The 21,674-nt window shown below is 45.7% G+C and overlaps 1 protein-coding gene across 1 annotated transcript in view; it reads left to right on the forward strand.

Annotated features, from left to right (window-relative positions):
• The first annotated feature begins 699 nt into the window (after positions 1 to 699).
• Positions 700 to 21,674, forward strand: part of PXN (paxillin) — a 46,084-nt gene continuing 25,109 nt past the window's right edge. Inside the window, exon 1 of the mRNA XM_030502064.1 lies at positions 700 to 770. Within this exon, the coding sequence (XP_030357924.1) occupies positions 758 to 770 (13 nt within the window). The 5' untranslated portion in view covers positions 700 to 757. The remainder of the gene's footprint in view (positions 771 to 21,674) is intronic.

The raw sequence follows: 21,674 nt of genomic DNA on the forward strand, positions 1-21,674 counted from the left end.
GGGTGGAGCTGCTCTGTGGTTTGGGCAAAGCTGAGGCCTTTGCTGCCTTGGAGTGGGGTTTGGTAGTGGTTGGAAAGGGAAAGCCAGTGGGAAGTGGTGGTTCAAGATGCACTATCACATGATAAAGCCAAGAGGGCTGGTATGGTGTTTAAACACAGCAAAGGAGAAGTAGTTGGTGGCTTTCCCTTATGGTGGTGACAACTCATGGAAAATTCTTCAGGAAGGGTTTCACCTGCCCAAGCTTCCCTGTGGATTGGGTAAAGCATGTGGGGCTTGGAAACAGCAATCCACTGGGGCGCAGGGCTCCTCCGGGACAGCAGCACCCCGGCTGACCCGGGCACGAACGCATCACTGCCCTCGGTGGGACGTTCCCTGGGGGGAGTCCTGCTTCTCCAGCCATGAGGATAGGGTTCCCGGCCGGGCACCGGCAGCCTCGGGGGCAGGACGGCTGCTGGCGGCAGTGCAGGCTTTGCCGCGGGGCCGGAGCCGCGGACAGGCCCCGGGGCGGCCCCGGCCTTTCCCCGGGCACTCTCCCGCCCCCGGGGCAGCGCGGCCTGCCCCGCCCGAGACCGCAGAACCGCGTCCCCCCGCCCGGGGCCGGGCCGGCGGGTCCCGCTGCCGCCGGCAGGGGGCAGCGCCGGGCGGGCGCGGCGCGGCGGGAGCGCGCTCGGGCCGCGGGCGCGCGCGCGCGCGGGGGCGGTCCGGGAAAGTTGCGAGGCACTGAGGCGGCGGCAGCGGCACCGGGACCGGCGGCACCATGGACGACCTGGGTGAGCTCCGAGCCGCGCGTACTCCCCGCGGCGGGGTAGGGGGGCAGCGCCCCGGGCAGAGCTCCGCGGCCCGCCTGGCCACGCTGCGCCCCTCAGCGCCGCCGCCCGCTCCGCGCCCTGGGGGCTCGGGCCGGGCCTGCCGGCGCCCGGGGACGTGTCGCTCCCCGCCGACCGCGCAGGGCCTCCCGGGTCGCCGCGCCGCCGCCCTCCCCCAGGTCCCTCGGCCGGGCTGCCCCGGCGCCACCGCCCCAGCCCGCGGTCCGGGCCGTCGGTGTTTCTCCCGGCCGTGCCCCGCGCCCTTCGGTCCCGTACCGCGGGGGCAGCGTGGAGCGTGGCCGGGTTTCAGCGGACACCTCCTCCCCTGCCGCTCCCGCAGCCTCTCCAGCCTGTTCCTGGGCGAGACAGGTAGCGTCGGGTGGGTACGGAGCGGTCCCGGGGAGCCCTCGGGGCTAGCAGCGCCCAGCCCCTGCCCAGCGAGCCGCCGGGCTCGGAGCTCATCCTTCTCCTCCTCTCTTTGCTTCGCCCAGGTGTGCTGGAACCTGCCAAAACCCTGTAGCGGGGAAGGGTCAGGCAACTGGTCTCACTGGAAAGATCTAGAGAGTTTGAGTTCCTTTGGTACCAAGCCGGAAAGGGGGTGGATTTGCCAAAATCCCTTGTGCTCTGGGAGACATTAGGGTGACTGAGTTCCACTTATGAAACTGATTAAATCAGACACTGGGGAGGGGCCGTGATCCGTTACTTCCATCCTACCTTTAATAGAAACCAGGCATTCTGTTAAGATACGCTCCAGGAAAATTGCAGTTTTCTTACTGGACCTGGAAACTCATATTGGGGTGCTTGCATAAAGTTGGTAATCACACCTTCAGAAAACAGACTTTGAATTGGGCTAATGATAAAACTTATGGGGCAAGGAGTCCATCAGATACATGGCTTCCTGCTGAAAGGTGCAATGTTCTTAGGGAGCCAAACCTCACCCTTTGCCCGCCTGGGTGAAGTAGCTGGTGGTGCAAACAGAATGAACTACTGCAGCTTCTTCTCACAGTTGTTGTTTCTTTAAGTGGAGGCAGTTCTGTTTAGTGTTTCTCATATCCCTGGTTATCTCTGGGAGATTTGGTGCAAGTTTCTAGCCTGTTCAGGAATGTGTTCTTGTCAGAACAGGATTCCCCCAGCCTGTGTATCGACTTGCTGAGTGGCCCTTCAACGTGAGCATACAGATAGCATTGTGTAGGGCCAGCTTAGTGTCTCATCTTTAACAACCATGGGAGCTGTACTGTGCCCGCTGAGATTGTTGCATTCCAACTTCCCAGTTGGTCAATCAGGCTACCACAGTTTCAACACATTTTTCCTTTTTTCTGTAGGAGGGTTAGAGGTGAACTGCAAAGAAATTATGAAAAAGACCTAAATTTGTGTCTGTTTTGTTCTTCTGGAGTGTTGAATGTATTGGCACAACTAAAAGTTGAAGTTGTGATCTGACTTACTGTCTCAGCAACTTGATTTCATCAAGTCTCAATTACACCATATCTTTCTCAATCTTTGTGCAGTCTTCAGACTTTCAGTCAAGACCTGATTATCTAACAGTAAGCAAAAATAAAGAAGTGGGACCCTGCCTCTCTCTAAGCTTTTCTTTGGTTTACAAAATTCATGGAGGCACACTGGCTATTTTCCCTCTACAAATCATTGTTAGCCCCCAAATTGCTCACTTATTTTCTAAAGCCGTTCACCGTGGGATGCATACACAGGGGAACAATGCTGTGCTGATCCAGCTCCCCTGAAATAAGTCAAACCGAAGTGAGAGTTTGTTTTTCTTTCCTCATTATCTATGGGTGGATTATCCGAGTTGTGGATTAACTGTGCCATGGATACAGACGTCTGCGCTGGCTCTGTCCGGAGTCAGGCTGGTCGGGCAGGACTTGTTGGTTCAGGCACAATGCCATGTGGACATAGCTGCACTGCTTCCAGCACCAGTTTTGCCCCAAAAGTGGTTTAGTGTTGGGCCTGAGCTAATAGGCCTTGCAGGTTCAGAGTCGATGTCAAGTAATATCATCTTGGATGTTTCCATACGGTGCTTCTGAATCTGTGTGGTGCAGAAATGAGTAGTGACTGATGGACCTTGCTGGGCGTGAGGGCACACCTCACAGAGCCTGTTGGTGTCTATTCTCCCTCCGTTTATCAACAATCTCCTCCTTGTTGATGCAGTTGATCAGTGTGTATTTGTGTACTCTGAAATGGAGGTCCAGAATTATCTCAATTTCATGCTGCTTGCGCTGGAGAGGTTAGGAAACATATGTGAGAATGGATTTGTGTTGCTTTGGGGATTCCTTTGGAGTTGAAAAATACCCCTTTGTTCCTTTTCTTCCCCGTCAGTGTTGAAGAAGTGGTGTTACACCACACAGGAAACTGAGAGCTCTGCAGGCGGAGCCTGTGCACCCCATTGAGCTGGGGGAGCCTCCATGGCACAGGACAGGGGGTGCTGTGGCCGAGTATAAACCAGAATAACACATTGTGGAAAGGGGGGAGGAGATGGCGAGTTGAGCAGCTTGTCCAGATTGTCTTCCTCCAGCCTCTAAGGAAGCATGTTGTGCGAATGTGCCTGGAATTTGACAGGAAGCTTTGCTGAGTGAGTTTGCTGGTCTGCACTGTTGTAAATTGGCAGAGAGAGTAAAACTTTGCTCTAAGGACTGAAAATCCTAACTCAGGGTGTCCCCCCTGTCAGTGTGTTGTTACATGCTGTGATTCCAGGACACGAGTGACCAACAACACATATTTGCTTCAGACAATTTGAGATACTGAATTAAATGCTGAATTATTCTTGGTTCTGTGATGCTACCTTGTCTAAGTAGTATGTGTGACCAGACCCATTAGGATCTGCTGGTTGAGGAGGAAGAAACCCAATTCATGTTGTGTGTCATGTATTTTATGGTAAGAGGAGCAAGAGAAAGGAAACTTTATATTTGCTTTAGTTGGATACTGTTTGATTTTGACTTTGGATGTGTTTTTACAGCATTTTTCTGAAAGGGGTTGTTTGCAAACCCACCAAACAGAAATGCTGTTGCTTTTAGAAGCTTTCTTTTGATGGCTTTGAAATTCTCACTTCTCTACTGCTTGTTTTTTTTTTTTAATATATAATTTATTTTTTTAAAAGGCTTCAGATTTTTTTGCAACAGGATTTTGCAATCGAACACAAACCAGCATTCACTAGAGCTCAGAAAAGAGGCTTTACAAAGAAGTTATTTCTGCTTAATGAGAATGTATTTATGGCAGTGTTTTGGCTGTGCATGTAAACTAGACTGTAAGCTGCTGATTTTAGATGTGCTTGCTCACTCCTAGAAGGACTTTTCCTGCTGCAGAAGGTTTGTTTAGCAATGTGGCTTCAGCATTCTGGGTGCAAAGGCTCAGTAGCACAAGAGATTTTACTTTAAAAGTTGTTTTCCTCTGGTTTAGGAACTCTAACCCACCCTTTCTTCAGGGCTTAATCCTCTCAAGGTTTAAAGAGAGCAATCTTGCATTGATTTTTCATGGCAGTGTGGAGGGGGTGCACATGTTTCCATCTGTCATCTGTCCTAACATTTGGAAGGCTGCTGTGCTCTGCAGGGCTATGCTGTCTGTCCTTCTTGTGAGGAAGATGCTTGCCTGTTTCTGACTTGGTTTCTTCACTTTGGGAGTCCTGTGCAATGGGTTTTGGTCTTGTTTGACTGAAAGTTTAGTGTGAAATTGCTCATGGTCACCTACGCCCAGGAAATGGTACTGGGGGGAAACACTGGTAAAGTAATTTGGTCCCTTGGCTTTCCACTGGCTCAGGTTTCTGAGTCATTCCTGCTGCTGGGCGAGAAGGCTGTAAACAGAACTAATACTCTGCACAATGGGGTTCTGACTTGTTTCAGCTTCTTCACTGTTGTGACCCCTCGTAAAACAGGGACTTCATTGTCCAGAGGAACTCAGACAGGGAGTCCTCTGCCTGGAGCAGTGTGTGATGCAGAGAGAGGCTGCTTTTCTTGTTGCTCTATTTCCATGGAAAGGCTGGACTCTGTGCTGTCTTTAGCTCCTTTGTCCCTTGCTGGGAGAGGTCAACTTATCCCAAGTGTTCAGTTGCCCTCCTGGTTAAAATTGATCCTCTTACACCATCTCTACCACTAGAGAAAGAAATAGGTAACCTCTCATACATCATCTTTAACTCTGTCTGTCTACCTGTTCTTTCCCGTGGAATCATGATACTTCAGTTTCTCCAGACCCTATTTTCCCTCACCTCTTTCCCCTCGAAGTGGATTTATTATATGAAACGAGTTGTGAAACTGCAGGAATGACAGATAAAATTCTGAACTCGGCATCAGAACAAGCAATAATAGTGCACTTCTAGTTAGATCGAGTTGTTTTTCTGATCTATTGCTAAGATAGATGTATATAAATTCCTTAGACCTGTGCAACTAGATTGGGGAGAAAGCCTGTCCATGGCCGCAAACCGAATCTGTTTGAATCAGACTAATGTGTTAGTTGTGGTATCCAGGATCTGCTGCAGGTTTAGAGATAGCTAGAACAGATTCTGAATTCAGCTGTGCTGTGTTAGTGGAAAATCAGTGTGAGTGAATAGCATCTCTGGTCCCAGTTTCCTGCTCTGCTCAGACTGCGCCTCCCGCCCTTTGTGTACTGGTCTTGTGTGTCCCTTTTTGTCTGAGGCGGAAGCTGTTAATGAAGATGCTCTTCTATTCCAGCTGCTGAAAGTGAGATATTGTCTGTGGGAAGCTTCCCTGGGCTATGATAACAAGATAGGGTTTGAGGAATGAGTTTCTCGCTCACTTCAGCCTGTCCTAACTAACTTAGGTTTAATAACAAGCCCTGGAAGTATAGGTTGTTATGACTGCTAGGCTGTTATATTTTAAAATACTGCAGAGGGAACTGAGGAGACCTTTGGGTCCTATTCTTGTTTCAGTGTTTGTAAAATCTCACCTCACATCTCGTCCAGTTTCAGATAGCAGCCAAAAATGGTGGTTCCAGCTTCCCCCATTTCTTGTGTGCTTGCTGCTTACTTGGTGACTATCAGGCTCCAGAATGAATTGGTTCAAATTTCAGACCTTTTGGAAAACCAGTCCTTTCCCCCAAACTGAGCCAATGGTTTGCCATTGGATCAGTAAGCTGAACTGTCTCACCTTGTGGCAAGAAAACTAGATCCAGTGCAAGGAGTGGCACAATTCCTTTCCATTTTGGGCTGAAGTTAAATGGATTGGAGAGAAAGTGGAAGTTGTGTTTTCAAATTCGTTTAACCTGATTTAACTGCTGGCTGCTGTAAGGTGTGTTGTGTTCCCTGTTCCCACCTCCCTTCCTTGTGTTCACAGTAACTATTGAGCAGTTAGCTGAGTCAGCAGGCTGATTCTTCTGAAAGTCATGTTTTCATGTGGACGGTGCACTGGGATATAGGTGAGGCCACCTCCTTTAGCTGTGGCTTATATTTAATCTAGCATAAGGTAACCATTTATCCACAGCCTCATAAACTTGCCCCAACTGTTGGCATATTGTTTCTCCATCTGCAAAGTAGGGATAATAGCTCCTTACCTGCAAAGTATGGTTAATGTTTGTTGAGATCTTTGTTCTTCTGAGATAGCTTCCAGCTGAATATATCAGAATAGCAACTCTTCCAAGCTTTTCTGGTCCCCATAGCTGGAAAGGCTGACAATGGCAAGTTTGAATTAGATCAATAAGTTTTCATTCTGTTCTCAGCCCTGTTTAATGTTCCCTCTCTGCCTTTCTGATTGCTCATCCTTTCTTCATCCTCTGTTATGACAGGCTGTGAGTAGGGAGAAAAGATTTCCTTTCCCTTCCAAGTTCCCCACAGGAGTTCTACTCTAGTCTTTACCACAGAGCGTCATGAAGTCATTCAAAGAATGTAGTGTGCTAAAGATATACCATAAAAATAGGAGGTGAGTGATGACTTTCTCATATCACTCAGCTATTTTCCCCATTTGTGCTTATTCTCTTTGCAAATGGCCTCAGAGCAGCAGAAACCAGCTGCCTGGGACAGTCTCTCTTGATTGACTGGTGTTAAAATCCACACTTTCTCTTCTGTGTATGTTTTTAAATCCTGATGAAGGAAACAAAGTGGAAACAGCAACTGGGATGCTGTGGAACAAGTGTTGGTGTTTCAGTTACAGGAGCTTGAGTCCCTGAGGTTATGTGTTTGTGCTGTTTAGGAGTCTGGTAAACACTTTTTCTGCTCAAACAAATGCAGCTTTTTCTTTTAGCAGACAGTAATTATTCTAAATTCACATGGGAAATTTATCGAAGCAGTTTGAGCCAACTATAAGCTGAGGATCCAAGAGAACTTATGGCAAGCCACAGGAGGAGGCAGCCTGCATTGCTGGACTGTTTGTACAATGTGAACAAGTTTAGTTCAAGTTATTTAAATGATGATGAGGTAGTCATGCCACTTCTCACAGAGTTCTTATTGTGTGCAAGTTTGGTATGGATGGCTTTGCTGGGTGAGCTAGAGTACGTCTGGCTGGCAGCACACAGTGGAGTGTAGCTTGAGTTCTTGAGTTTTTTACTGTTTTATTGCACTTGTCTAAACCTCTAACATTTTGCAAACGATGTGAAGAACATCAAAAACTAAATGGCACTCCAGGGAGTAAACTTTCTGAATGACACTTTGCGTGGGGAATTGTGCTTTAAACGGATCAGCTATAAATCAAACTCTATGGGGTCTCCAGGAATAAACCAGTCCCACGTTTTTGTCACAAAATGGAACTGGCAGACAGAATTAATCCTGTGTCTGTCTAGATGCTTGATAACATCTTGCTTTATTTCTATCACTGAACAGCAAGGTGAGCATAGAATTTCACTTTATGCTGTTGGGAAGGTTGTGGTGGTTCAATGACTGGGATTTTCCAAGAGCAGAAGGGGGCCAAAAAGAGCCAGAAGTAGAAAAGGTCATTGGCAAGAGGGCTGTAAATGATTTGCCTTGGATTAGGTGCTTAGTACTCCCATGTTCTGTCCTCCTTCACGGTTCTAAACAAGCTCAAGGTTTCTCTCTGAAGAGGTTTCTTTTGGGTTGGAGCCACTAATTTCAGCTGGGTCATACAGAAGAGCCTAAGTTTAACTGTAGGTCACTTGAGCTTGCTGGTGCCCCATGAGTAAGGTGGTGGCCTGGCTGCTCTTTGCTGCTCATCTTGTTTGACCATCAGTTGTGTCTGCTGCTCCCAATTCCTCACCAACAGCTGCATTGGGACTGAGGGTTTTTGTTGCTGCTAGCAAATTACCCCTTTTGGGCAGAGGTGGCCCGCAAGAGTAAGATGCCTACGAGTAGTACTTCTGGTTTGCAGCTCTCCCTCTTGTTCATTGTGGTTTTATGTGGAAGACTTCCCTTGGGCTGTGTAGGTCTGGTGAGGCAGCATGATACACAGCTGGAACTATTCTGCCTGGCTGCAAGCAGCTCCAGCAGTTAGACAGGATCCCTGCAGAGAGCGGGAGCGCTGGGGGAGGGAACGAAATGCCATTTCACCAACATCATGAAATCTCTTATCAGTGGCCAACTCAGTGTTGTGGGTGGGTGAGCAGCATTGGCCAGAAGAAGCTGCCTTTTATTTCTGCTGTGAAATGCGAGGAGCTCAGCGCTGTCAGTCAGGCTGGGAGCTGTGGAGTTTGGGATGAATGTGTCAGTCAGGTTCTTAGAACCCTAAGCTTGTAGTTTTCGATTTCTCCTGCTGGTGCTTAATCTGAGATTTGCTACTTGACTGTCCTGAGCAGTTCCCTTGGGCAGCGCCTCACAAGCACAGCTGCTCTGGCATGCTGCTCCATACTTTTTAATCGCTTAAATCCTGTGCCTCCAGCACCTTCCGCCTTGGAATCATGCTTAAAAGCCTTGGCCATGTGAGCTAGGAATAAAATCTGTTTGGTTGTCGTTCATTTTTCTGTAGGAGTCGAGTAAGATTTGTTGTTGACTCATTTGTTGGATGCTACTTTACCATCAAATGCGAGGGAGAAAACTACCTGAAGCAGGTCACCACGGTGCACCGCTAATGGTGGTGTGAAACTCAGAGACCTTCTAAGCTGTCTGGATCTGCTGGAGTCCCCTGATGACATTGCTTAGGTCTGAAAAACGCTATACATGGAATGGAATGGCCAGTGCTGTGTGAGGTGATCTGTGCCACTTCTCTGGAGCAATATCCTTCTGGTGTGATCCTGCCGTTGCAGTCAGGAAGCTGTTGGGGAGGAGGGTTGACGAGAAGGGGCTGGGGGTGGTGCAGGGAGGAAGCTTTATGTAATTCTTGGCTGGCTTCTGAGTAATTGTTTTAATGCAATGGAATGCAGTGTATTCAGTGCTTGCTTGGCAGAAACTGCTATTTTTTTATTTTCTATTTGTGGGGGAGTTGGAGTTAGTCTATTTTCCAGCTGCTTTAAGCAGTCAGGCTTGGAGTTGTGGCAGAGACAGGGATGGAATATTGTTCTCAGCAAGGGGACAGTTGCACCGCTCTGTGTGTGTGTGTGGGAAGTTGTCTTTGTACATTCAGTGTGTGAGTGGAAGAGCCTGGTCCCTCTGTGTCTCTGTGGGTTGGGAATGCCGGCGTGGTTCTGGAGGAGATCAGATGCATTTTAAAGTACCCAACAGTACAAGGACAATAGTGATGTGAGTAGGTACATGTCCATCTAGGTACCTGACAAGAAAATAAATCAATTTTCCACTCTGCCCTACTTCAGTGTGCAGCAGGGAAGAACATGATGAGTTGAGACAAAGAAGTCAACTTAATTTTCAGCAAAGCAAAAATGTAGGACCTGGGAATCTTGACTAGTACAAAATATTTTCTCCAGTTATCTCAGATGGTTGTTGGCTTTTCTCACAGGATTTGGTGGAGGAACACTCATGCTAAAAAACTTTTTGAGAAAGTAATTTGAAGAAGGATTTATTTCATGTACCTATGAAGGGGAAGTTTATTCTCATGCTGCTTCTATTTCAGTATTGCTGGCATTTCCATTTTTGGTCAGTGCTGGAGGTTGGTTTCTCTTACTCATCTTTACCTCTCAGAAATCTACTTTCCCTTTGGTCTTTGGTTTTTAATTGCAGTTTTCCCTTGTCATGAGTTCTCTCGTGAGTAAAACAGCCTTTGGTTGATAGAATAGAATTTTCCTTTGTCTAGTAAGAAAACAACAACTTCTGTGCATAGGATTGGGATGAAGAAGCTGTCATGCGTTTAATTGTTTTAGTAATACTGCTCTTGGTAAAAAGAAATTCTCACTGTTTCTCTTGCTGGTGAAGAAATAAGCAGGAGACTTGTGACTAATACTTCTGTCACTATGCCAGATGATAGGTGGAATGATAGGTCGTGTACCTTCTCACAGTAGGAAGAGATAAAACTTACATGTTCTCCAGCTCTTCACCAGCCACTGGCTACAATATATCCCAGTTTTAAAAATGTTGGTTTTCTGGCTGGCTTTAACAATTTCCTTTCTTTCTGTGGACCTCTATCATGACATTGTGAAACTCTTGAACCACATTCTTCTGCCAGTGCTTAAAAGAAAAAAAACCAAAGCAGAGCTCTAGAGCTGAAGAGCCACCAGCGATCTCCATCAAATTACCACCCACATCTTCTCCCTAAGTAGACTGGGGACCAATTCCCACATTCATTTCTGAAACATTGTCCTCTTGTTGTTCCCAAAAGCTGCTTTTAAAGTAAAAAAAAGCTGCTTTAATTAGATTTTTTTAATTAGATTTTTGACCATGTGCTTCTTGCCCCCTTGTACTCTGTTGTCTTTCAGAGACATTGCCCACTATCTGTAATTACTTGGGTTATCTTTTAGTAGAATGCTCATCAGATTGAAAGCTTTCTTTGAAAGCTTTCTGCCTATTATAGTTAGAAGTAGCACTAAGATCCGCAGGACTGAAAAATGTTAAATATTTCATTGTCATTTCCCCTGCCCTGCTCTGTGAGTTTACATTGTGCTTTTGGCAGTGCCTTGTGTAAAGTCAGTTGCTGATGAGGACTTACACTTTTTGGCTTATAAAGAGTTTGGTGTTGCTTCCAAGTCTGCTCCCACTCTCTGGTGCAGAGGACCCTTGCAGAAATGAAGACTTCTTGAAAATCCACCATTTTGAGAGTACTTTCTTAGTAATTAGCTTTTTAGCAGCCAGTTAAACCATATACCATGTTGGACAAAAGTTCCTCTTTAAAAAGAGGGAAACAACCCTCCTCAGAGTGGTTGGCGGGTCAAACCAGCAGGTCTTTTTTTAACTAGTCTTTATTTATATCTCAACCTATGCTAATATATATACTAACCTTTCATTTGGCATCCCTGGTATCTGGATGAGATTTGCTGGGACTTCATTTCTTCTTACAGGCACAGGCTTTTAAAACTTGAGATACCTTGGGTTTTACAGCTGGATTTGCATTTGTTGAATGTTCTTTGCATTTATGCTCTTGGGAGATGTGCTTCTTACTTTCTGAATGGGAAGTTGCTGGAATTAATGAAAAAATATTATCTTGAAGGACTAAAATGTCTCAATTCTGATTTCCTATTTAAGAGCCTTCAGTATAGGAATGGCTCAATTAGACTGTACAAGATATGGATTTGATTGCACTGTCCGTACAATTGTAGTGTCTCTTTAGTGTCCCCATTCTTTATTGCTGGAATCCTCCTTTTGCTGGTAGCTGGAGCATTCTACATCTCATGGGCAGAATTTGTGCTTCTAATGCTTTTAATGAATTCAGAATTTATACTAATATTTCTGTCCTTCATTTCATCATCTTTATGCGTGTCTCGAATTCTGTAACTGGCACTTTGCCTGGACGGTTCTATATTCAGATCTGTTTATGCTGCTTGGATAGGATTTCCACTGTTTAAAAGATGCTATTTTTTTTTTTTCTCTCCCTGAAGTTTCATGTCTGTTCTTGCATAACCGTGCTAATCCTCCCTTCCCTTTATTGGTTGTAGGGTCCGCATGCTTTCCTGTTTCTGTTACTTTTTAAAAGGCAGATAATTAACTTAGAATGTGCAAGCTCTGACAGTATTTTGTCTCTGCCTGTGTCCAAAACCATTTTTCCATCTGTAGGTGGGTAGGATCATAGTGATCTTCAGCAATCTTACTACTGACTATGGTTATCTGTGTGGCAAAGGTGAGATGCTGGGCTGTCAGAGGTGTGGTTCTGCTGCCAGTTACGTCAATACAGTGGCTTGCTGCTGCTGAAAGAGGGGGTGGCTTTACTTCCACTCATCCTTTCCCCTTTCCTGCTCTCTCGACTGGCTGTTTGGACATACCCACTCCTTCTTCCTGACTGCTGTGCTCTTTTCTAAACCCAAAAGAAAGCAGGCAACTTTTTTGTCTGGGTGTGTATTCTCTTGAACTGGTTCACAGAGGGGTCTTGTGAGAGCCAGAGCCAACACAAGTAAGTGGCAGCAGCACATGTCTGGAAGAGGGAGTAAAACCTCTCCATTTTTGGCAGTGGTGAACTGTTAACTCGCCTTTCTGCATCTTGGGAAACTGTATCCTTCACTCCACGGTGCACACTGTCCAGTGGAGCTCATGTGCTCTTTTCCTGTGTGAATCCTGATGTAACATGTTTTCTTGCCCTAGATGACTTAGAATCAGCAGTTACCAAATTATCTCCCAGAGGTGAGTGCTCTAAAGCTGTTGTAAGGTGTGCTCTTAAGTGGTCAAACTTACACACTTGTCATTTCCACCTGAGGGCTCTGGAGCACAAGCAAATGTTGCTGTTGCCCAAAGATTTGGAAACCACTGCTGTGTGTTCACGCTCTTCTGATTTGCCACTGCTTATGGCACTAAGCTACTGCTTAGAAGCTGCTCAAAAGAATTATCCAGTACTGGATTAGTGTGTGTTGTAACCTCAATGCTGCTTGTGACAATTTTCAGTTCAAGTCAGACCCAACTGCCTACAGTTAGGCAAATCTCAACTAAATACAGTCCACCCAGGGCTTAAAAAATGCCCTTTCTACCCTCGTTTCTGTGGGCATGTAAAGAGTTGCTTATTAGTTGCTGGGTGCCACACACCTCTGCACTTGGCAGTTTTTCTGAGTCCTGTAGCCCAGGGGCTGGCACACAAATGATGGCAGTGGTGTTCCTCTGCTCTCCTTGGAATCATTACCATTCTTTGCCTCTCTGTTTTCCAGAAAAGCATGAGGACAGATTGCCCAGTTCAGGTTTCTAAAAAGCATACCTGAAGGAACAGAGCTGCTTTGCGGGAGGAGACCCATGACTTTCTTTCCCAGCAGCTCTTTGTGCTGCTAGGGAAGAAGAATAATGGGTAAAGGGAGTCTTCCTTTTCATTGCACAAGCAGGCAAACCGACTTTTGGCGAGGTATTAATTATATGGTATCAACCTGATGTACTTGGAGGGAACAGCACAGGTTTGGAGTGGCATCTGCTATAGCAAAATTGTAGGGTATGATAAACTTCCCAGCACCGTGATGCTCTTACTGCCCACTGCTGCTATTTCCATGAGTGTTTGCCTAACTGATCAGCCAATAGGTTAGAAATGTCTCAAGCCCTGAGCTTCTGTTTATTCTCTTTACCAGAGCTGTGGTTTAAAATCTACAGTATCTTGCTTCCTGCTGTTTCTATACCCATCCTTGGACTCTTTGCTCTGTTTAATGGAGGTCTCCTTTGTGCTAGATTTGTTAGATGTTTGTAAAATGGCAGCGTGCACTGTGTTTTGACCTAGTGAGTAACTACGTGCTGATGTAGCAGGAAGGGTCTGGTTCCTCAGATAGCTGGCTTGGCTGAGCCCCTCTTCCTGTAGAATAAAGGGAGTTGGTATTTTGATCAGAGGCCTTGGCCCTGGGAAATTGTCCCTGAGGAGTCAGTTCAGTGGCTGCTTGTTTGGTTTTCATGACTATTTTTTGTTGTTGTTTTGGCAGTTTCCAGAAACTTTGAGGGAAGCAGCAGCAAATAAAAATCCTTACAACATGCATGAGGAGGGTTAACTTACTATCTCATGCATGTAAGGATAAATAGAGGATAAAATAATAAGGATAAATAGAGGACTAAAAAGGTTAGTGTGCTGGTGACTGATTTTTATATATCTTTTATTTTTTTCCATCTAGAATGTTGGCTGAAATCAGCCCTGGTCAGTACTGAGATGTAATTAACTGCTTAGTTGCTTGTGTAAAACATTTACACTCACTCCAGTCTGTTCCTTGCACCAAACTTGACCAGGATGCCATTTCTCTCTGGTTCTTGTTCCTGCATTGCTGGGTTTGAACAGAGCTAATGTCCTTTACTTTTGGCTGAGCCAACTCACCTCTCCCTCCTAGAGACACTTGGGTCAATATTGGCCATTTGCTAATAGCTTTGTCTGGGTCTTCCTGGAAATGCCTGAAGATCTATTTGCTGTCAGGCAGAGATCAGAAATAGATCTTGCACAAAAGGAGTTGTCACTTGACGGAGAGGACTGTCAGAGGCTGTACTTACATCCTTGGAGACCAGAGCTGTTTCCAATTTGGCTGTTGACACACAGGGAGAGAAATGGAGACTCTCTAATCTGTGCAAATTGTTATTCCTCATAATGTTTCACAGGGCTAACTATAACTGCCTGTAGGAACACCAGACTGCTTCCAAAAGGAGCGGGTTCTGACAAAAGACTCGGTAGCAGGTGGAGTTCATTCATAGCAGGCTGCAGATCCAGACTGGGAAATTCCAACTTCAGTATTTTTAGTACAGGCCTGAGAGTCAGACTTGCTTTCTGTTCTGATAGAACGTGACTTGCCATGTTATGCTGGGCTGCATATCGGTTCTCCATTTCTGAAAGGTAGATGATTTATTTTTGTGCTGTCAAGGGGTGCGAATGTGAATTTAGGGTAAGGATTCTGATTTGTGATCCTCATTGGAATTCAGGTGCAGTGGCTGTAGACTTTACTACCTATAGCTGCTGCAGGCCACAGTCTGTTATATCAATATAAAATGGAATACGTGGAGGTTTTGGTTTAGGGTGTGGAGCTGTCAACTGCTGTGACTGAAAAACGTGGCTGCAGATGGCTTCCCCTCTGTGGTTAGTGCTGTAACTTGTGGGTGGGACACTCATCTGAGGACAGCAGTACTTCAGTCACGGTGGTCTGAGTCACTGGAGGTCAAGAGCTGGAGTTTTGGCTGGTTGAGTCTGTATGAAGCATTTTACATATCACAAACTTTTCTTGTGCAATATCCGACTTGTCTGTCCCATAAACCAGTAAAACCAAAACCAGATCTTGGCTTTGTGGTCTTCAACATTGTACAAGCATTGAGATTAGCTCAGCCCACTGCTTTTGCATGTGCTGTGTCACAGGATGTGCTGGAGCTGTGACTTGCAAACCCTTTACAAACTTCCTGACCCTCCTGGAGACTGTTCATAGAGCAGTGGAACAATGTTTTTGACTAAGCCGATCCATCTTTGGTAATTGTTTCCTGTTGTTCAGGACTCGGTTTGAGAGTACAGTGAATCCTGATAGAAAGGAACCACAGAAGGGATTTTCTCTTTTGGCTTCACACAGCTCTGGGTTGTCTGACTGTGAATCGCAATAGGGGGCATTCAAGGCTTATGTAGCTGGGGATCTTGCATTCTCAGGAGCCTTTGGTAGCTGAGAAGCTGAAAACATTTGTTTAGTAAGCTGGAACATGACCTCAGTTGAAGGCAGCAGGTCTTAGCATATGGTGTTTTTTCCTGGCGTGAGCTGTTTGCTCCTCAGGACTATAAACAGAGGGAAGTAAATATAAGACGTCACTTTTCACTTCAAGTGTTCAGAAAGCCATGCTATAAAAAAGAGGATGCTGTATATGACAGGAAATAACTCTTCCCTCCCCCCTCCCCAGCACTTTCTGGAAATGAGAACTGAACAGGAGGACACACCTTTGGGAGGGAGAAGGCTTTGAAACCAGAGATGCCACAGCGCTGCTACGAAGTTCAAGTACTCCTCTTGGAGGCAATATGTGAAGAGCACAACAGCCAGCTTAAGCTGGGTTGTATGGCCTTGCTTTGCTCTGTGCTGTCCTTAAATCTTAGATGCCAGTCAGAATTTGTTCTTCCTGGTGTTTCTGTTGACAGCTTCTGAAAGCGATAGCCATGACAGTGGACCGGACAGTTTAGGTTAATTTGAAGAACCTGAAGAGGCTGTGCTTGGTTTAGCAGAAAACAAAATAAAACATATTCAAGCTATATTTTCTTTGGACATTGGTCTGGCACCCTTACTGGTTGGGGTTTATTTAAATTTTTTTTTATTTCTTTTTTTTTTCTGGTGCAACAAGTACGTTCTTCTGAAAGGAGATGGTACTTACATCACAAATCACTTCCAGTGTAAGGATGCTCAGCAAACCTATAACATATTGAGGAATATTTCTTTCTGACCATGTAAGCAGTTACGTGCCTTGTGAGACTCGACTTCCATTATCTCAGTCATCTAATGAACTGTTCTGAGGTAGCAGAAAGAGGTTGAAAGTTCTTCTGAAGAAGGTGGAAGAAGGCAGAATGACTGTGTGTGTCTGTTGTAGGTGGTAATTCATGTCTCTCAGCCAGTTTGAGCTGGGGTCTAGTTTAGTGTTCAAGAGCTAAGTGGAAAAATTCTGGTCCTCCAGGAAAATCTTCAGTGGTTCCTTCACAGAGCTTGGACTGTAGGCCAGAGAGAGCTGGAGATTTGTGTTGTTTCATCCAGGAAACTGTGCTGACTCAGATCTTTGGGGCAGTTGCAGTGTGTCTCAGCCTGTGTGCTTTGTTGGTGATCCCATGTCCTATGGATCTGGTTAAGATTAGGTTACCTTCCTGCCAACTCGGTGATGTGACCAGTTGAAGGATTTCCCAGCCTGTTGCATCAAAGATGACAAGAGGTGGATCTGAGATGCCCACTCAAGGAATGGCGCTGTGATTCCCAGGACTGCTGATGTCAAGCTGCAAACTGCTCAGCTGGTTTCCTACAGTGTCTCTGTGCCCTTGAAAGCCTTGCTGCTGGGTTACACAGGGACTCGCTGACCCCTTGTGATGCTGGCACTCTGGCACCATCACCATGCTGGCAAACACACCACTGCTGAGGTTACAGGGCAGGTCTGGGATTCAGTGTAATGCTTGTGTTAGTTTGAAAGGAAGTGGTGTGGCCAGTTCCAGGAAGGATCTTGCAGTGACCTTCATGGTTTTCCGACACATGGACAAATAACCCTCTTGCCCCTGCGAGGGATCCAGTGGAAGGTCTGAGCTCACATGATGGCTTCTGGTGGGTTTTGTAGCATTCACAGTTGGCTCATCTTCAAAGTTTTATAGATAGGAGTAGTCTCTATCAAAAGCTAACTCTTAATCTCGGTACAAATGAGAGAGCACCATCATGTATGGTACATCATGTATGCAGCCCTACTGGTGGAGCCATATCACAATTCCAGTGTTGCAAAGCCAAACACAGTGTCAGTGTAGGCGTAGGTGGAAGTGGCTGGTAGAGGTGAGGGATGTCTCCAGAATTTAGGAGCATTTCGGTTTGTGTTTCTTCTGATTGCTTCTTTTCAGGCTGCAGGTTTTCTGGGCTGCATCTGAGATGAAGATTAATTGTGGGAATTGGGCAGGAGGATGGGTGGTTTCTTTCAGGTGGCCTGGGCTGGATGCGGCTTTTACAGTTTGTGTCCTGGGCTGAGTTTTGGAGGTAGAAGTACAGTATTTCCTAAAGCAGAAATTTCATTCACTTATTTAGACAAAAGCTAAATTCTGGCACTGGTCTCTTTAAAACATTTTCTAAAAGCTGCTTAAGTCATACAGTGGCTGGAGCCGTGCTTCCAAGAAATGTAATGAGTTTATCTAAAAAACCCAAGCAAACAGCCCAGCAAACTTCTACTGGATTAGTGAGTTGAATTAGTTCAGAAAGCATCTGATGATCAGCAAGGTGAGTTCCAGGGTTTGCATGCTGGGGAAGGGGACCATCCCTGAGCCCTTCCCCTTCCCTTACACTGGCAGCATGTGGTGGTGTCAGCTCGGCTGAAACTGCAGCCAGAGCACTCAGAGGGTTTGCATTTCATCCCCCAGTGTGCAGTGAGTAGTTATTGCTAAGCAGTTACTGAAATTGCTTTAAACAGGCTGTATTTGCACACTTTTACAGCCCTGTGCCTGGGGTAGTAGTAGTGCATATTAGTTGTGACTGGTTAGTTGGCAACAAGCTCTGGAATCAAATCTCCAGTTTGGATCTCAGTGCCTGGGACAGGAAACCACAGTGATTGCTGCAGCTGATTGTGTAGACCACATCTCACAGTGCAGTGTCTTGTCTTTGTTTAGATATTTGCTGGTAGTGGTCAGAGCTGGGTGCAGGGGCTGCCGTACTGGGGGAAGCTAACTGGTTTGGCTGTCTCTATTGGGGTTATGGCATAGATAGGATTCATGGTGGCTGCCATCACATGATTTTGAAAGCAGTTCTGTCTGTCACGGGATGAATTCTTGTTTAGTTTGTCTCTGCAGCCTAGCGTAGCTGAGCATAACAACTATTAGATGGTTGCTTTTGCTGTTAAGATTTTCTGAAGCACCCACACAACTTTGTAAATCATTGCCACAAATACATAGTCTTGCTTATTCTAAGGGGCAGTATTGGTTTCAAAGAACAGAGAAGCTTCAAGGGTTTCGTGGATATTGTCTTCTGTTGAAGTTCCCCACAGCATGCGTTGATACTAGTTTGGATATTCTTTTTATTGAGCAGTGACACGAGGCATGACTTGCACCAATACCTTGATAATGAGAAAGCGGAAGGCTTCGAATAACATCAGTCACTGGAATACATTAAACAAGTAACTACATGATTTTTTGACTATGTCATCTGAACTTCCTCTAGGCAGGTCTGTGAAGTAAAAATACCAGTGGCTGCTCTGTACTGGGACTCCAGCAGTTGTTAGGTCTGGCAGATGACTTATCTTTTGTGCTTAGAGTTGTTCTGTATCTTAAATAACAATCTGTCCGTGCTTCACAAGAGAGCTGAGAGCTGTTGTGTGTCCTGCATTCTAACTACCAGATTGGTTACATTTTGGAAAACTTTTAAATGTGTCCTTCTCAAATGTTTTGGAAAGTAAGTCAAGCTGTTTTACATGCTTTCTATATATGCAAACCAGAGAACTTAAGGATTTTAAGAACATCTAATTGCACTTCAGATTTTTAAGGTCTTGCTTTGAGTACAGTCTTTGTATTTTATTGCTTTTGTAGTCTCTGATCTTTTTGCATTGAAAAACATTGATGACAATATAATGCCTTAAGAGCCTGTTACTACATTTTTTTTTTTACCTGGAAGTCAGTGCCTGCATTCACCTGTTTGTTCGTGTTTTCCTGTTCCTGATAATGCTCCTCCATGTTGCTGAGGAAAGTTAAAGCAGCTGCTAAACAGGGAATTCCTGTCATCAGTGTTGCTCTTTGGGGCTTCCCACCGCTTCCAGACTCCTGCTCAAGGGCAGTGAGAAGCCCTGTGGTAAGGCTCCAACAAGTCTTTTGGATGCAGCTCTGCTAGAGCATTGCAAATGTTTCTTTTGAAAGGCTATTTAACAGGATAAATATACCCAAGCTCCCCATTCCTCTGCAGTTACTCACAGCGTAAAACTGTCTTGCCAGGGATTGGGTTACTGCTCCGAGCTGTCTCCCTATATGTGAGCTGGAGTTGTATTTACTCCTGGAGGTGGGGAGAAGACTTATTTGAACCTAAGGAAGCTTTTAAAGTTTGGATTCAGGGATTTTGCAAAGAGGCTGCTCAGATGAGTTTGCAAGCTCAGGGTTCACTTCTGGAGATGCAGAACTTTTAGGGGACAGACAAAATCAAGGATCTGAATTCAGCATCTTGCAGGTATTAGGGAAAAAGGACTGGAGAATGGTGTGTCATTCTGCAAATGAGGGTCTGCAGTTTGTCTTACACTGAGTGAGCCATGATTATTCTGTAAAATCCGTGTCCTCATTTGGACCTGCCCTTATGGCTGTCTTGCTTTTTATTTCCAGTTGCCAATCCTCTGGGAATCTTCTGCTTAAACCAGGAAAACCTGTAGCAGTTCTAGTTATTCGTGTAAACAGAGGTGTGGGGAACAACAGGGGAGGTGCAGACACTTGTTCTGTGCAGCTGCATTAGAGAAAATACTGTACTTTGTTCTCAGCTGTCTCACCCTGATCACCCGTGGTGGGCACCCCGTGATCACACCCACGGTGCTGTGCTTGGGCTGTGACATGTGGCAGTAGAGATGCTGGGGGAGTTGGGACTCTGTGGCTGAAGGCGTTTGCTCTGTGTGGTGGCTGGATGAAGAATCCTGTCGCCAGTGTCACTCACTTTCCAGATGTCCCATGCAGAAGCAGAGCTCCAGGCAACGTGCAGTTTGATGGGTGTGCAGATGTGGCTTTGGGCTGTTCAAAATGAAAGGCTGATATCTGGGGCATTTGAAGTGCTGTGCCTCAGTTATGCTTCCATTTCCTCCCCAGCAGTACATGAGATGTAGAAGAGAATGTGACCACCATCCTTTTGATCTACTTACTCTGTTGATAATGCTCTGACTTGCTGTGTCAGCATGGCTTAATAGCTCATCCTCTGTTCTTGAGAGAAATGAACTGCATATGGAAATCTGAGGTAGTTTTCTCTCTTCTGGCCCTAATGCTGTCATCTTTGAGCTGACTGAATGTACTGTGTCTCTCTAGCCCTCACACAGGCTAGAGTTGTGCTGGACACTCGGTAGTAGAAGGCTTCTCCTTAACAGAGGAAAGCAAATTTAGATTTCTCTAAATTGCCTTAGTTAAAACCAAAAAAATCCTAGACTGCTTATGAATAGAATAGTGGAAAACTATTTACTGCTTGAGGAAAAATTAGCATTAAAAAGCTGCTTGGTGCCAGTTGGCAGATACGAATTTGTCGATGCCTTGTCATGTAGGTTTCTCCACAATTAGTTCATGATGTGTTCTGTGCCACCTAATCCAGGAGCATTTTGGAGATGCACAGAAGGCTCAGGAAGAGGGGACTGAACAATGTTTTGAAATGCCTGGGAAGATACATGCAAATACCTTTCCTTTTTTAATAACTTCACTCTGTTTAAGGGGGCTGAGTGTGGTTCAGATTTATAGACAACGGCTTGATGTGTGCATCAGTACAAAGGGGCCCTGTGTTATCCTTTGCTGTGCTGTACCTCAGAACTGTGTTATGATCCCTACTGCTCTTTATCAACCAAACCTGGGATGTGAGAAGCTGAAGAATGTGCCCCTGGGGCAGCACAGGGCTGTTTCTGCTGGAGGACACTGCATTTGCAGGACAGCGAGTGCTGACATGCAGCGGTGGCAGAGGAGCCTGCGTTGGAGCCCCTGGAATGCGTGAGCTGCTGCTCAGCCTGACAGAGGTGTGGGCTGGGGAGATAGCGCAGGAATGTGCAGTATATAACTTGACAGATGATTACTCTCTTCAGTGCAGCTTGAGCTGGTAAATCGGATTTACCCAGAGGTATTGTCCTGCTCTTTCATCTTGCTGATTTTCTTGGTAAAAGGCATTTTATTTTCTGAGAGGTTCAGTGCATTGGACATCAGCTGCAGAGGTCTTATCCCACGCTGTCTAAGTGACTAGCAGAGCTTTGGCAGACGCTGGGAACTACCTTGAAGCTATGCAGTTGCTATTAAGACCCACTCATACATATCTAATGTATATGCAAAGCTGTATGTGGGATTTGAAGACCAGAATCCCAAGAACCTTATAGTTAACAATGATTTTTGGCAAAAGGAAGGCAAGGGAGAGAGGGGCAAACTAATGTATCTGGGCCTCCAGATGTCTTGGAGTGCTTTATAGGAGTAAAGGTACCAAATGTGATACATTCTTTAACTGTCCCTCCTCCACAGGAAAATTTGTGTAGAAAAACCACCTGAATGCAAACACAAGTGTCACCCCATACTGGGGAGGATGTGGTTTTAGTGGCATGAGTATGATTTCAATTGAGTGTGTGGGTTGCCTAGTGTAGGGACGAGGGCTCTGTCCTTCTGTGCC

This window comes from Strigops habroptila, chromosome 11 (assembly GCF_004027225.2).
Source record: "Strigops habroptila isolate Jane chromosome 11, bStrHab1.2.pri, whole genome shotgun sequence".
Lineage (NCBI taxonomy): Eukaryota > Metazoa > Chordata > Aves > Psittaciformes > Psittacidae > Strigops > Strigops habroptila.